Source organism: Hippocampus zosterae, chromosome 2 (assembly GCF_025434085.1).
Source record: "Hippocampus zosterae strain Florida chromosome 2, ASM2543408v3, whole genome shotgun sequence".
Lineage (NCBI taxonomy): Eukaryota > Metazoa > Chordata > Actinopteri > Syngnathiformes > Syngnathidae > Hippocampus > Hippocampus zosterae.
The window spans coordinates 32649217-32665381 of record NC_067452.1 but is presented as its reverse complement, the minus strand read 5'-3'; the positions used below and the strand labels follow the sequence as shown (position 1 = coordinate 32665381).

At 40.2% G+C, this 16165-nt stretch overlaps 1 protein-coding gene across 3 annotated transcripts in view; it reads right to left on the bottom strand.

The window, feature by feature from the left end:
* LOC127596803 (plexin-A1-like) overlaps positions 1-16165 on the bottom strand; it is a 193560-nt gene that overhangs the window by 55845 nt on the left and 121550 nt on the right. For all 3 annotated transcript variants that reach the window (XM_052059677.1, XM_052059679.1, XM_052059678.1), the window contains exons 9-10: positions 15190-15304; positions 3055-3255 (exon numbers count right to left, since the gene is read on the bottom strand). In XM_052059677.1, coding sequence (XP_051915637.1) covers positions 3055-3255; positions 15190-15304 — 316 coding nt within the window. The remainder of the gene's footprint in view (positions 1-3054; positions 3256-15189; positions 15305-16165) is intronic.

Genomic DNA, 16165 nt, shown 5'->3' with positions numbered 1-16165 from the left:
CTCCGGGTACTCCAGAGAAAACACATGCATGGCAGGTTAACGGAACACTCTAAATTGTCTTTAGGTAGGATTGTGAGAGGGGAGGTCAATTCTTTCATTTATTTTTGAACATTCTGTCCGTGTGTACTCGCTTAACCTCATCCATCACACTCCTCATTGCTTCGTCATCTTTTGCTCGTTCTCGTTGCAACTCTGCCCCATGTGTATGCGTGTGTTTCCGTCAGCCGACAACAGCGCTGCAATTCATCATCATTTCATCTACGGCTCCCTTAATTGGATGCTATCACAGTCCCACCCGACGAGGAGCCTCATAAAACCACATAGCAGTGCTCTCGGGGTGTGTACACACCCACACACACACACACACACACACACACACACACACACACACACACGAACACATGAACATTAGCACAGTTTTACCCCTGTGTTTAGATTTGGTATTTTTATTTTTTATTACGCTGCAGAAGAATAAACAAATACTTTAATTTGCAAGATTGTGCAACATGATGGCGCAATGCAATGCATTCAGAGTATCACATCTTTGGAGCAACTTGTAAGAGGCTTCCATTTTCCCTTTTGCTGGCTCAACCTGGCTGCATGAGAATCAAACAAAACAAAACTATACAAAGAAGAAGAAATGTAGAGTAAATGATTGAGTTGATAACATTGGGTCGCTAAGTACGCTTAATATTGTAAATACACGCAAATAATTGAGTTCTTCCATCTTTATCTTCAATGCTGTGCCAACATTTCCGATGCTGTTTTCTCCTTTGTTCGTTTTGAATGTGCGCAGCGCTTTTTACAGCTCTGTTTTATTTGTGAAATGATGTCAAACATCACGAGTACTTCTTTTATGTTGGGTTAGTAATCGGAGTCATTTATCGCAATCTCCAACAAACCAAAATAGATTGCGCAAGAAATGATAAAGGGATTAAAATACAAGCTCAATGTCACTTAATGTAGTGGACTAAAAGCAACGTTAACAAAAGCACATATGTTGCCTCTAAGCTACTCTCCCAAGCTAAATTTATCCATAAAGGTACTGAAGTCAATTTAACGAACTAAATGTAGATGTTACCACCCACCTCTCAATTCAACAAGAATGTGCATAGCAACAGAAACTATAAAAGAACAATGAGCAAGAAACAAGCAATACAAATTCATGCATATGTGTCTAATTAACAATGACTAACACGAATTAGCCTCCAGGAAATATGAAAAAATACGTTGACAAAACGGAAGAGACATAAGGGAGCCTTGATTCCATTTGCCTGATTCATAAACGTTAACATCCTTGCTATAAAGTCTGGAAGGGATAAAAAGTAAGAAAAATGAAAGTGGCTGAAATTCGGTCACATGTTACACATCTCAGTGGCGGGGGGTACCATTAGCTGGGGGAAAAAAGAGTCTGACAAGCGCAAGAAAAGACATCTGCCACATTCAGGGCTTAATGCAAGGTCTCGCAATCCGCTATTCAGTGCCTTGGCGCTAATATGTCATAATTGGTGTCACGTCTGCCTGACACCTCAATTGGAGCACAGGAAATCAATTTCAAACTTAAAGGGTCTGCTCCAATTGCTTGTAACCGCGACACTTTGACTGAAAGTGAAGATGGAGAAGTGGGAATGAAGAGAAAGCGAGTCGCGTTTGAACACGAAACCCCTGTGGCCACATACACACGCACACACACGCACACACACACACACACACACACACACACACACACACACACACACACACGAGTCACAGCTGTAACACTGCAAAGCGGCTAGAAAAAAAAATCCTACTGACAATTGACTAAAGAGCTCAGTTTGATCAGCCTCAGATGTAAAGTTTTGAAGCATTTTTTTGACCAGGTTACAGAATATCCAAATACTGAACGTTAAACCTGAATCGGATTGGGAGCGATACTGTCTAACGATGGTGAGCAGTCACACAGTTAAAAAGTCGCAAAATATGTTCTGTAAATGATTGAAAATGTTTACCACAAACATCACACCAACATGGAGAAAAAAAAATGGATGACTATCACTCCAATCCATTCATCAGAATCAGAATCAGAATCAGAATCATATTTATTGGCCAAGTGTGTAGAACACATAGGGAATTTGTCTCCGGTATAACACGCTGCACAAGTATCATCGTAAACAACAAAATCATTGAACCATTTTAGAGTAACCAGTAGTGTTGTAGTACCATTTTGTAGTACAAGAAGAGTGACTACGTCAGTGACTGTTTAAGGAGTTAATGGCTAGAGGGAAGAAGCTGTTTAAGTGTCTACTGGATTTGGTGCGCATGGATCTGTAGCGTCTGCCTGAGGGGAGTGGCTGGAAAAGGTGGTGGGCAGGGTGCGGGGGATCCAGGAGGATTTTCCGTGCCCTTGTCTAGATTCTTGCAGTGTGCAAGTCCTCAAGATTCGGTAGGGCGGTGCCAACGATTTATACCGTATACCGTATTTTCCGCACTACAAGGTGCGTCGTAATATAAGGCGTAATTTCAATGAATACAAATACAATACATTACAGCTTTATTCATATCGCCCTTTCACAACCGCTGCAGCTGTAACAAAGTGCTGTTATCCATATCTATCTATCTATCTATCTATCTATCTATCTATCTATCTATCTATCTATCTATCTATCTATCTATCTATCTATCTATCTATCTATCTATCTATCTATCTATCTATCTATCTATCTATCTATCTATCTATCTCCATATATAAGATGCATCGGATCATAAGGCGCAACTGTCAGCTTTTGATAAATGTAATGCTTTTCGGTGCACCTTACGGTGCGGAAAATACGGTACAAAATCTAAGGGACTTTACAATGCTTCCACCATCAAGGGTAACTGTGATTTTAGTAACTTCCTTAAGTACACTTAATTCGGAAACCACCCGTAAAATGTGTGAACTTCATTTTTTCCATCACCTGAGCAACTCCACAGCCAATATTAATCAGGCCAAGATACTTTGGAAACTCTTTCCATTAAACTGGAGAGCTTTGTGGATTTGATCTTGTGCACGTGAACAGGTGGGCGGTGCCTTACTGTGCTCTTCTGACACTGGATGCTTGTGCTGTTGAACCTCAGGGCTGGGACACTGAGCGTGTTGCCTTGAATGTGAAAAATACACTCGTAGTTCCTTTGTCCGGACTGTGGCTGGGGCAGGTTCTGAGCCAGAAGCGTGATTGGCCTCATAACTCCAGCAGGGATATAGATCTGAGTGGAGGGCAGGATTTGAGGACACTCCTGGAGATAAGAAAATTAAGAAGAAAGAGGTTGAGATGTGACCGGAAATGTTAGAGGGACTCTCAGTGAAGATAGAGATCTGGATGGACAAAGTGTTCTGCATAAAGTGCATAAGTAGTGGTGCGAAACAACCACGGAGCTGATCGATACAAAACGCACTTTACAAGGGCTTTTATATATCCATTAAAACCGGAACTCTTTTCTATGAGAATGTTCATTCATTCAAACTTTTTTGGGAAGTCAAGTCTATTTATATTGCCATTATTCACACACACACAAATCAATGGGCCTCATGGGCCCACCATTATACATAAATAAAAAAGAAACACACTTCAAGAAAGTTTGTGCTTTTGCAGATTACACTGAATAAGATTCGACTAAAAACCCTGCCCATATTTGTCATGAAATATAATTAAACAAAACCATTTTAATTCTCTTATCATTGTATTTCTAGGAAGAACAAGTGCCTACATAGAAACATTTTTGTCAGAAATCAAAATTTAATGTATCGCACGGGATATCTTTTAGATTTGTCCCATGCATTCCAGCATACAGGTCAATACAAGCACTTTTAGAGTGCTATGACTAGTGGCAAGTTCGTCAATTATCGCTTTATTATGCTCCTTATCATTCATTCCTTGAACAAGCTCGTAACTCAAAAGACTCATCGATCTAAATCATCTTTCCGCATTGAAATGAATGGTAATGCCTTTAATTTGTCCCCCCCCCCCAAAAAAAAACACAACAACAAAACAAAACAACAGAGAAAAACAATACAAAACAATAAATGTTGTAATGTGAATTTAATGAAAAATGTAATATTGTATTTTGCCATCACATGTTCAAAATGTCTTGGTGAGAATCAAAATAGTAGAAAGTAAAAACCACGAAAACATTTGCCACTCATTGAGATACCATATTAAGTGAGCACGTATTGGTCTTTTCCATTTTGCCAAACAGTCGTGTTCAAAACTAACTAAACACATGTTTAGTCGCTTTATTGCTTATTGTAACTTTCATAAGAACTTTCTCCCAGCGGATAGCTCATATTTGATGGAGACAACAGGAAGGAGAATTTAAAAAAAAACAGAAAGAAGAGAACAAATCGATGCGGGAGCTGAAGTGAAGCAGATTGTCAACAAGAACGGCCGACTGTTCGAGTCTGAAGGATTCACAGGTGGTGATATAACAGTGATGGACTGCCGCTATGCCTCAAGGTTCTAATAGAATGAAAAAAGCGATACCGCGTGTGAGTGATTTTGCGTGCATTGTGAGTGTGTGTGGCTAAATACGTGGGCTTGATGGTGAAGTATCTAGTTTGAAGTAGCAGCTATTGTTCACGTCGAAGGAGCATGTTCAAGCATCTGTTCCAATTACGACACGGAAAACCTGCATGGTTGAGACACACAAGTCCACACAAACACACATTTATGCACAAAAAAAACAAACAAAAAAGTGCTGGCAGCAGAGGATTGTGGCGGGTGTTTCATCAGGAGTGGTGACAGGTGTCAGAGCTGAGTTTGCATCAGATGGTGGGGCACTGCTACACAACGAGTCACACAACAATCACCTCTGACTGGGGCATTCTTCAGGAGAGAATTCTCGGTTCTTTTGCTGCTCGCCCTCTGTGCGTATCCCTTTCCCTCTTGCCCTAAAGTGATCCCGATATTTTTACTTTTTCCCTGCCTGGATGATGATGCCCTTTGCCTTAGGGTGGACCAACGTTCTTGTTCGTACTCAAGTTTTGACAACTGTTGCAACCAAACTAGAGGTGGTCATAATAAAATGAATGCTAATATTGATGCACATAAAAGCATTAGCAATTTCATTTTTGACAACAAATATTAATAATGATTAGATGAATCGAAGGGCTGCCCAGTGGTCCAGTGGTTAGCGTGGCAACTTCGCAGTGCCGAGGTACCGGGTTCGATTCCGTCTCTGGTCTTCCTGCGGGTTTGCATGTTCTCCCCGGGCATGCGTAGGTTTTCTCCGGGTACTCCGGTTTCCTCCCACATTCCAAAAACATGCATGGCAGGCTGATTGAACAATGAAACATTTCCCTAGGTGTGAGTGTGCATGCGGATCGTCGTTCGTCTCTGTGTGACCTGCGATTGGCTGGCAACTGATCCAGGATGTCCCCCCGTCTACTGCCCGAAGACAGCTTGGATAGGCTCCAGTACCCCCCGCTACCCTTGTGAAGATAAAGCGGATCAGAAAATGGATGGATGGATGAATAGAAGTGAACTGAAAAATCATGCAAATAAGTTACCGAATATGGCCCTTGACTTGGCTGAAAGTATCCAGAAAATAATTTGAGGTGGTTTAAAAAAAAAAGTGACTACGGGAGAGCAGAATTAAACCTGTGGGTGAGCAGAATGTGAGGAGAGGTGAAGCACGGGGGAAGAAGAGAAAAAGAAGCAAGGTTGGCTTCATGGGAGCAATTCACTCATTTATTAAAGTGGGAGATGAGACCTGAGGAGGGCAAGTTGGAGCGCTGCTACATGGGACTCATCCGAATCGGTTTGAGCTAAATTAATTCCCACATGGTCAACACACACACACACACACACACACACGCACACACACACAGACACGTTCTCCTCAATACACCTACTTCTATTCCACACCAGAGTTAATCTTGCCCTCTGGCACCATAGAGTCAGTTTGTGTTGTGGCGAATGTTTTACATTGGCCACAGGGCAAAACACTGACATTTTGATCCAAGTTTGTGGAAGGCGAGCCCTCATCAGAATTGAGTTTCAAAACCACATTTGTTTGTCTAACTATTCAATTTTACATTCAAAACTTTACTTTAATGCACTACATTACTTACTTTTCGAAGATGTACATTTTAAGTACAATTTGGTTTTCATGAATACATTGGCATAAAAAAAAGATTTTGCTTTATTATTTTACTTTTATGAGGAAAAGTTACATTTTAATTCAATCATTTTTTAAGTAGCCTTTGACTGTTTTCCTACATTTCAGACTAGCGTAATCGCCACATTAGCTTACAATAGTAAATACTTTTTAAGAATATAAATCACATCTGACAATTATGTAAGTAGACCAAATTTTACATCTCCTCGAAGCAGGTGAGAGTTATGTCGTGAGATATTGGTGAATTTGAGTCGGATGCCAGCAGAAAGATTGTGCGCTCCAGGCAAATGTGTTGGATGTCATCGTATTTCATTCATAAATATAACAACAGCAAACCCTCGGAATCAGAGAAGAAATCAATTCATTGAATATCTTATTACGATCCATCCGTCCATTATCTGAGCAGCTTATCCTCACAAACGGCGCGGGCGTGAGCAATGGGGTCTTGTCCCCTCCGTTCTGAAATGGTTTACTGGACTGTAACGCGAATTCGTGTGCACCCTCTTCCCTGTGGTGACCCTTTGACACGCACACAAACACACCACCATGCGTGTACGTGCACACACACATGCACGCGCATAAAAACTCTTGTCTATTTGTGTGTAAATGTGTGTCTTTAAGGGGTGTGGCCTAGTGAATGGGAGGAGCTTGGGGTTATTCGGCTGGGCGGTGTCTCTCATGCTTCCTTTAGTGTTGCGTCTCCTCCGTCGTGCTCATTTTGAGGGGTTTTAAATTTTGTATTCATGTGAGTGACTGCTAATTCTGTTAAAAAGAAATGGCTTGATGTCCATTGGTGACTATTTCTCTAATTTAGTTTCCACTTCACTCAAAGCAAAAAAAAAAAAAAATTTACCTTGCAGCGGCTCAATATGCGAAAAACTGCGATGTTGAGGCACTCATAACTCAAGGTACCACTGTGTAGTGTTCTGTCTACTCATCATCATCATAAATTTCTCGATGTATACTTCAGAATGCAAAACGCGCATAAAGGTTAACGAACATGTCAATCAAACGGTCAACTTTTATCCCAGCATAGTTAGTTCATTTTTGTCGAACTGCGACACACCTAAAAGCATACGATCATCTGCTTGCTGTCTTTCCATCTTACAATGACTTCCTATCAGCGAAGCGAGGTCCTAACCACAATGATATCGGAGATGAGGCAAGAACACTGATTGGCTACTGGCCATCACCCAGGAGGCCACCTTCCCGCTGCAATGCTGACACTCTGTGAGTATGATGGATGAGGATGTATCTCCGTGTGTTCGCGTGCGTGTGTGTGTGCGTGTGTGTGAAGGGGTCACCAGAGTGAAGAGGGTCCCCACGGATTAGCGTTACAGTCCAATGAACCGTTTCAGAAAGTGGGGGACAAGATTCCATCGACCGGTTGGTTCATTTTACACACACACACACACACACACACAGAATGGAAAAGGGAGCAATATGATGACCGCATCTCCGATGAGAGAGGGAGAATGAGACATCCGAACAATGTCTCAGTTTTACACATTAATATGGGTGCATTCCATTCGGGACTAGGTGCTACAGAAAGTAACCGATCAACACACCCAGTATCTCACTGAAGTGCTACGGGGCTTGTCTCTAATCCTAGTGGGGGTATCAGGGTTTGTATTTCCACACATCTCCTCAAACATGCTGCCTCTTAAAACTGTGCTCTCTCATTTCCGTGAGTATGCCTTATCTCTACTGTATATCTACAGTATAAAAAGAGTGCCGTATTGTATAACTTCTTCAGCTGATGTATCACATTCACCATTCATGTCTGTGGTTCTAAAAAGAAATAATACCACACTTCCTAACCTGATTTATGACAAAAAATGCCATTTTAAATAAGGACACAAAATACGCACGTCTCTGTTTTTTATTGAACAAACATACACAAGAGGATCTTTAAGGGGAAGACAAATTGAGAATGTTCTTTACACCTTCGCACATTTGCACCTTTGCGATTCTAAACACGGCCTTCTGATTTGTTTCGGATTAATATTGCGTTTGTGGAATATAAGTGAATCAGCAAGATCCACCAATTTCTTCAATTGTTTCTAAAATTGTTTTTTTTGTGTGTGCATGCAAATACTTGTTTTGTTTTTCTACTTTCTCCCTTTCAAAATGTTTGCGAAAATTGCCAATCTCTCCATTGTGAGACAAATTAAGTTTCTTTTTCCTTCTTCATTTTAAGCCATCTCAGAGGGCGGCCATTTTGCCACTTGCTGTGAACTGAAAGTGACATCACAGTTGCTCAGGGCTCAGGTGACTACTAATCGTGCCTCAACTGTTTTGTGAAGTTGGGTTGGTTCGAGCAGCCCATGATGCATGTGAATTAGAAACCTTTGTATTTTGCGTTCACGGTGCTAATGACTTCACCGTGCCATTTATTCATGTATTTGGACACCATCCAAAGTGTTTTTCTTTTCGTAGCATATATACCGACATTCTAACTCCTATTGTGTAACACTCAAAGGCTGCTGAAACATTTGTCTGCTCTGAGATATTGATCCGACAACATCCATCTCTAGCATGGTGGTCTGTGGCCCGGGTTGGATCACAACAAGGTTGGAGAAAAGATAATGCATCTGACCTCTTCTCCACGGACTGTCCAAACCTCTTCACACACGTCTCTATTTAGAGGACTGTAATTCTGTGTGTTATCTCTGATGACCAAGCGTGATTACGTGTCAATGTGGATGCTATCGTAGGCTAGATAAAGAAGTGGATGTTGCTCGGAGCCACTAAAAAGATGCAATTAGATGAACCGGATTACTTAACCGAAACCTATTGGAGTTTGTTGCAGGTCACGACCACATTCTTAATAAACCCAGTGCTTTGTAGCAGCTGCAGTGGAAAAATAGAACAGGGAATGTTAACAAAGTTATTGGTTCCCGTTCATTCTAGCTCTGAGACTCACCCCTGTGCTCCATTCCAATAAGAAAAGTTTTCATCTCCTTTGCTCAAATGAAGAAGTTCCCTCGACTGGTGTCAGGTGTAAAGGAGGCCAGGCCCCATCGCACCCGACGAGCAGACACTTGCATTCCATGAAAGACACTTTGAACCGTAAGAACTCTTTTGCAGAGTCCACCCACTCATGGCAAGTCCCTGACGATGGGGGATAGAGAGCGCGTTGAAAAAAGGCAGCAAAGCAGCCAAGATAAAAACATAAGAAGTTCATACCATTGGAGGCTGAGAACCTGACACTTAAAAATGTGTGCGTAATTAGACGTCATGACGGAATCCGCCAATTTCAACAAAGGTCGCTTCCCTAACACACATCGCAAAGAAGCAACTTCATTACAGGATCAGTCAGAATGTAAGGAATAAATCATTCCCGTCTCAGCAGATACAGTCATCTGGAATAAATGATTTAACGCTCGCCGTGAAGGAAGAACGTAAGGCAGGTAAATGATAGGGAATTATTAAGATGTTATTGGGGAAGTAGAGCCGCGGGTTGTGTCATGACCCTCAAGTAAGGTTTCAACTGTGGAATGGTTAAACATGACTCACATCCTCCTCCTCCCGCTCATCTACAGCTTCACAGACTGGATTCAGGATTAATGCTGCTCCCGCTGTTTTTTTGCTATTCTTTCTCATGTTCATTTTAACATGTCTAGTCCTCGGTTACAGTTTGTCTCCCACCAACTCTTTATGGTCTCCATAGCGCGTACACATATTTTCTCTCCCAGTCTGAAACATCATCAAACACCTGCAGTATATATGGTCAATATTATTTGGAAAATTCGGCATGTTCTTGTCGTCTCCCAGCAGACCATCAATGAGTTGCGCTGGAAATTGCTCCCTTATCTTACTTCCAGCCCAGACTTTGCCCCATTCGGCCTGTTTGGTCCCTGAACTCATTCACTCCCAAAGACGTGTTTAAACGTCTTTTCAGACTTGGTCAAGAATTGGTTGGTACTGAATGAGTTTTAAAAGCGTTCACAAAAGGAACGAGGTTTGAAAGTGACGATGAAGTCAAAAGTGTTGGGAGCGACTGGCTTGAGACATCAGTCTAAAGATTTTTACGCTGAGGGAATATGGAAGCTTGTGCACGGATGGGAAAAGTTTGTGATAGTGCTGGTAGACTACGTTGGAAGATGAAAAAAAAGTACGGTTCTATCTGTATTAAAAGTCCTTATATGGAAAAATTCACCTTATTTATTTAATGACCCTCGTATATGTGAGTGTGACGTATTCTCTTAAAACGTTCCATTTGGTTTGATGAGCAACCGGGCTTATCTAGTGAGTGAAAAGTAACACAAAAACAAGCTAGAATTGAATAAAAAATATTTTAATTGATGGAATAAAATAAAAAACTGTTTAGATTTCTTTTCTGACTAACTGCAACAAAGTTTACATTTATAAAACCAAGTACAACTGACAATAATTATCACGAAAATCTCCTTTGTTTCCATTTTTGTCAATTAATATGACACATGAGCTTTTGGGGGTCATTTTAAATGTCTTCATTTCGGATTTACAGTATGGAATTCAAACAACAAAAGCCAAAATAAAAAAATAAAATACAATAACGAAAAATCCAAACCTATTTTGGCCTTGATTTTGGCAAATTACCGGTATAGTCTGACCGATGATAAAAGAAGCCCCACGACAAAGAACACTAATCTTTTGACAGAAACCATTTCTTTGACTTCATGATGTGAGGAAACAGACCACAGCCATTTAAAGCCAACAAAAATTGTGACAATTGATTGTCCAAAGGGGACTTTTGCATAGTGCAAATTGGAATCATGTTTTTTTATGAATCTGCAGAGAAAATTCCTCCACACTTTTATAAAGCAGTCCCCTGGCGTTGTGTGCAAGCTTGCATCTAGGCCAGTCACAACTCCTCCCCCGTATGTTTTACTGCGGATGCTCCACCTTTCGCTTCTCATCTCATCTGTCTCTCTCCATTAAACACGATGGCGATCAGAGAAGCATCTGGAGATGCATCTTTAAGCTTTAATACACTTTGAATAATTAACAGACACACACACACACACACACACACACACACACACACACAGAGTGAGTCTATCAGTGGACCCAGAGGGAGAAGGGAAGCTCACTCGATGCCAGCCTCAGACACGGAGCTGCTGATTTGGGTTTGCCCGGTACTGTGTGGCAGCCTGAGTTCCAGCCGACACACGCAATGAAAAAAAACATTAAAAAAAGCTGTGGAGGTAATAGACAAAAAGAAAGGATGTGTGTTTCTTTTCTAAGTGACATATTGCGGTTAATGGTATACTATGAGCTGTGAAGCACGCGCACGTACGGTGGCACACACAAACCCACGCACACACACTTTTGTGTTGACTGCAGCAGTGAGGCGACACAAAATTATGAACGCCGAGCCAGCTCACTCATCATACTGATATATTCTGTAATTAACACAGAGAGCAACACCGGCACACCTATCTTGTGTTCACCTGCTGTTCATCTGGAACCCAACATGGCCTTCTTCTGATTATCAATGAGGCCAGAGGTTCAACTCCCCACGGAGCTGCTACAGTATGCAGTATCGACGGATTTGTATTCTATTTATATTATGGAATTAGGTCAGACTCGTGGGATGAATGTGCCTCATTTACCAATGCCTGGAGTTAGGGAAACATTTATTCTTCAATTCCATTGAGACACTTTCCAAAACAAAAGTGCGTATCAGCAATGTATACGAAGAAATGTTGCTCGAAAGTCAAACTTCGGAGTTCTGTCGGGAAACATCAGCACGGATGAATAACGGTTTAGCTGCAGGTGAACTTTTCACCGGTTGTTATCGTTTACCTATGTGACACAAAGTTATTGCGTGGGCGTTTATGTTGTAAAATTTATAGCTATTTATTTATTTTGATGACAGTTTGGACTGGTCACCATTGAATCGCAGGGTTGATAAAGGGTAGATAAAAATAAGCAGGGTAGATAAAAACGAATGACCATTCACAATCAAACCTGAGGAAAAATTTGAGTCTTCAACTAACCTAACACGCATGTTGACGGCATGACACGCACACGCAAGAACATGCTTAATCCACAAAAGGAGGGCCTGAACTGAGGTTTAACCGTTTCAGGGACAGCGGTTACTACAGTGGGCAGTTTATCATGTTGTCAAGTTACAGGTTAACATTATTGTTGCATGAAAGGGTTAAACCTAGGTCCCCTCGACTATAAGGCAGACGCGCTGAACACTACTGCAATGTGCCAACCACAACTTTGCTGCCATTGCAAAGAATGTCACTCAAAATGTTGTATGTGGAAATGATGGTGCCATTTTGACATTGATTGGAGACCGGCCAACATCTGACAAAAAGATTTAGTTTGACCATGAGAAATGTAAAATTTTTATGTAAAGGTAGGATAATCAGTTCAGTTTTAAGACCAATTTACATTTTTGTGCCCAAAGTCAGCAGGGACGAAAATTATCTGAGGATCATCCCTTTTTTAAAAAAATTATAATTTTTTTTAAAATCAGAGATGCAAGTAAAACATTTTGATTTTTTTTGCGCTGCTTCTAAATCTGCCCTAGTTTTTCTCTCGCACATTAGGTCCTCATAACAGTAATAATAATAATAATAATAATAATAATAATAATAATAATAATAATAATAATAATACTGAAATTAAAATAATAATAATAAATAATAGAATAAGAATAATGCAACAATAATATGTATATGAATATGTAATACAGTTAAGCGTATTTATGACTTAGGTTCAGCAACAGGTGGATATTTTTTATTTATGAAATGACATAGCTATGAATTACAACACAAGGTAAAAATTAGAAAGTACCTGAGGGAAAAGAGACCTTAAAAAAATCAGCATTAAAAACAACAACAAAACATCGAGGGACCCAAAAGCCATCTGTGATTACAATTTGCTTTTGACCAGTGTCATCCGCTGGTTGATTTTTTTTCGTGAGAAGGTTTCAGCAAAAACTACACTTGATTTGATTTCCAATAACCTTTGGGGAGAACCCATATGGATAAAAATGCTAATAGAGGGATTTATTTTTCATTTACCTTTGGAGCTACGATGGAAGCATCACCCCATCCCGCCCAAACTCACCAAGAATGTAAATGCTATCTACATTTCTTTTTTTTTTCGTCTTTTTTTCTATTGCTTTAATATGCCAGAACGGGAATGCAGTCATAGGAAAGAACCCCGGGGCCCGGTCGGATCCACCAGCTAAATGTTGTAGTCACTGGAGCAAAGACAATTTGGTTGTTTCTGTGTTTGTTTGTCCTTCTGGTGTTTGTTTTCTCACTGTTTGTGTTTATGCACTTTTGTTGTTGATGGCCTGCTCGAGTGTTTCTCCAACTAGTAATTTGCTGCCTGGTCGCCTCTCATGTGCTTCGCTCTTTATCGGCTGTCACAACACTGTGGATTTATATATATGTTTACAGATCCAGGAAGAGACATGGAAGAATTAAATTTAAGGGGCCAAACGCATCTGTGAAAATAGCAGAGTACAAGTACTAATTTCCTGTGACTTCCATCGATGCCTTTTTTTTTCTCTTCCAACTATGATTTGAAGTCAGCCTGAGCAACATCAACAAATGCCTTCGCCCTCCCATGCTGTGTAGTGTGACTTCAATCACTCTGGCATGTGACTACTAATACCCGAGGAAGGTTTTCCAGACAATGTGTGTAGACAGTATGTGGCGAGGCAAACAGTTTATTTTTAGATGTTTTTTTTTTAAACCACTCAATTGTAAAGAAAAAAAAGATCATGTTGCGATTGTACTACTATTCCCACTGGCGCACGGGCATTCGTGTGTGCTTTTCCTCAGATAAGAGAACCAAAAAATATATACATATGTAAATGAAACGAATGGATTTTTTTTCACATTGACTAATTTGACACAACCAAGCTGCATGTTTTCTCTTCTTTTTTATGTCAGGTCTATCAACAGAATTCCGCTAACAATATGTAACTATGGTGATCACTGTCGATTACGTGTCGTGCGCATGTGCACCAAGTGAGATTCAAAGTGGCTTGGTCGCCACGGCAACATCTGCATTGAGATAAGCAAAAGGTGGCATTGTAACCCCTCGCCAATTTGGCCAATCAGGCTGTCGAGCAAAGGCAGACGCACCACAAAGGCGAATCCATGAAAGCGGGAGAGTCATTCACATGGACAGACTACTTGCAAACATCACATGAAATTTGCAGTTGTTGCTTTTGACGATTGCTTGTGACTGAGAATGCGTTTTGCATGAGGAAGAGAAATTAAAATTCATTGAACATTAGCAGAGACCCTACTCCTGTGTCCCAATGGTGGCACTTCAAGTTTTTATCTAGATGAATGTTAAATTAAAAAAAGGGCATCAAGAAAAATGTAATGGCTTATTCTTTTGTCCTCGTCAAAAGGTTTTGTGGAAAATACAATGGTGACGAACACACAAGGGCAGTTAACATTTTGGGCACACCTTCGAACTCAATAGCATAAGTAACTTTTGACTGGCACTGTGCGCATAAACAAAGAACTGTCGTCATGACCGTATTTTCCAGACTATAAATCACAGTTTTTGTCATTGTTTGGCCGGGGGTGCGATTTATACTCTGGAGCGATTTATGTGCGAAATTATGAGCACATTATTTCATCAGATCACAAGTTGTTTTCTCAGTAAACCGCAAGAGGGCGCTCTAAGCCTGTGTTGATAAATCGACAAAGAGTATGACGTGAGTGAGGGAGAAGAAGAAGTCTCGCATCTTCTACCATCCGAATTGGCCGAGTTGTTTCACAGTGACACAGAGGATGAAGATTTGATTGGATTTAGTGATTTGGAAAGACACTGATGGTTTGGTAACCTTGTTAGCATTTTCTCTGTGATCTGAATAACTCATAATATCAACATACCGGTCACATAAAAAAAATACATATATATATATATATATATATATATATATATATATATATATATATATATATATTTATATTTATATATATATACTGTATATGTGTATATATATATATGTATATATACATGTATATACTGTATATGTGTGTGTGTGTATATATATATATGTCATAGATAACCAACCTGTGAGGCGTTGACGCGTCCCTCCTGGAAGGAGCAGTCGCTGGCATCCTGTGTGCATATGTGGCGATATTTGCACCAATGACAGGGAAACTTTCCATCGACACAGGACAGGCACCTGCATTTGTGACAGAAAGTAGTCAGTCTTGATGAAATAAAAAGCTAAACCCATTACATAAGAGCCCATTTTAGAAGAAGAAAAATATACGTCAAGGAAATCTGTAAAGTAAAACATATCTTTTGGCTGAAGTTATTCATACGTTATTTAAATGTCAAATGTAAATTGGAGTTTTACGTTATTAAAAATGTTTTGCACTCTTATTGCAATACTGAGATGGTCGAGTGCAGTTAGTCTCCCAAGTAGGAGAAGTGTAGGAGTAGAAAATACATTCAAATGTTGGGATCCAAAATACTTTCATACACACAATGCGGTCTGATAAAATTGTAATATGCAGAAACATGTCAACAATAATTGTGGAAGAAATAAGGCAGAAGTGATATTTCCCGGCTGATCAGCAATTTAATGGTTATAATAATGAAAATTTGTATTTGACTATAACAAAATGTATATTCATCTATAATACATCGTGTCACAAATATGATAAACATTGAAATGTTACACAAAACAAACATTTTCAATGTGTGCTCCGTAAAAGGTTGTCTTTTTAGGCGCTAATTTCGTGCCCACTGAAGGTTTTCCGCAAAACCTGTCCTTAACTGCGCATGGATGGAGTTTTTTATTTTTTTTTTATTTTGATATTTTGCATGCAGGTAGAAGCAGGCATTTCCTCCTTTATGGAAGCTGCTCCTTTGATTCCATTTAAATTCCGCATAAGAGAGGCGCACAGTCTACATGGCTCTCCCGTCCATGCGGGAGATTGATTTGTGCAAAGTACTGTCAAAAGAAACTGCAAGCAGACGTCCACTTGCAGATGATGTGACGTTGACCAGGGCAATCACAGATCACCGCTGTGAAGTA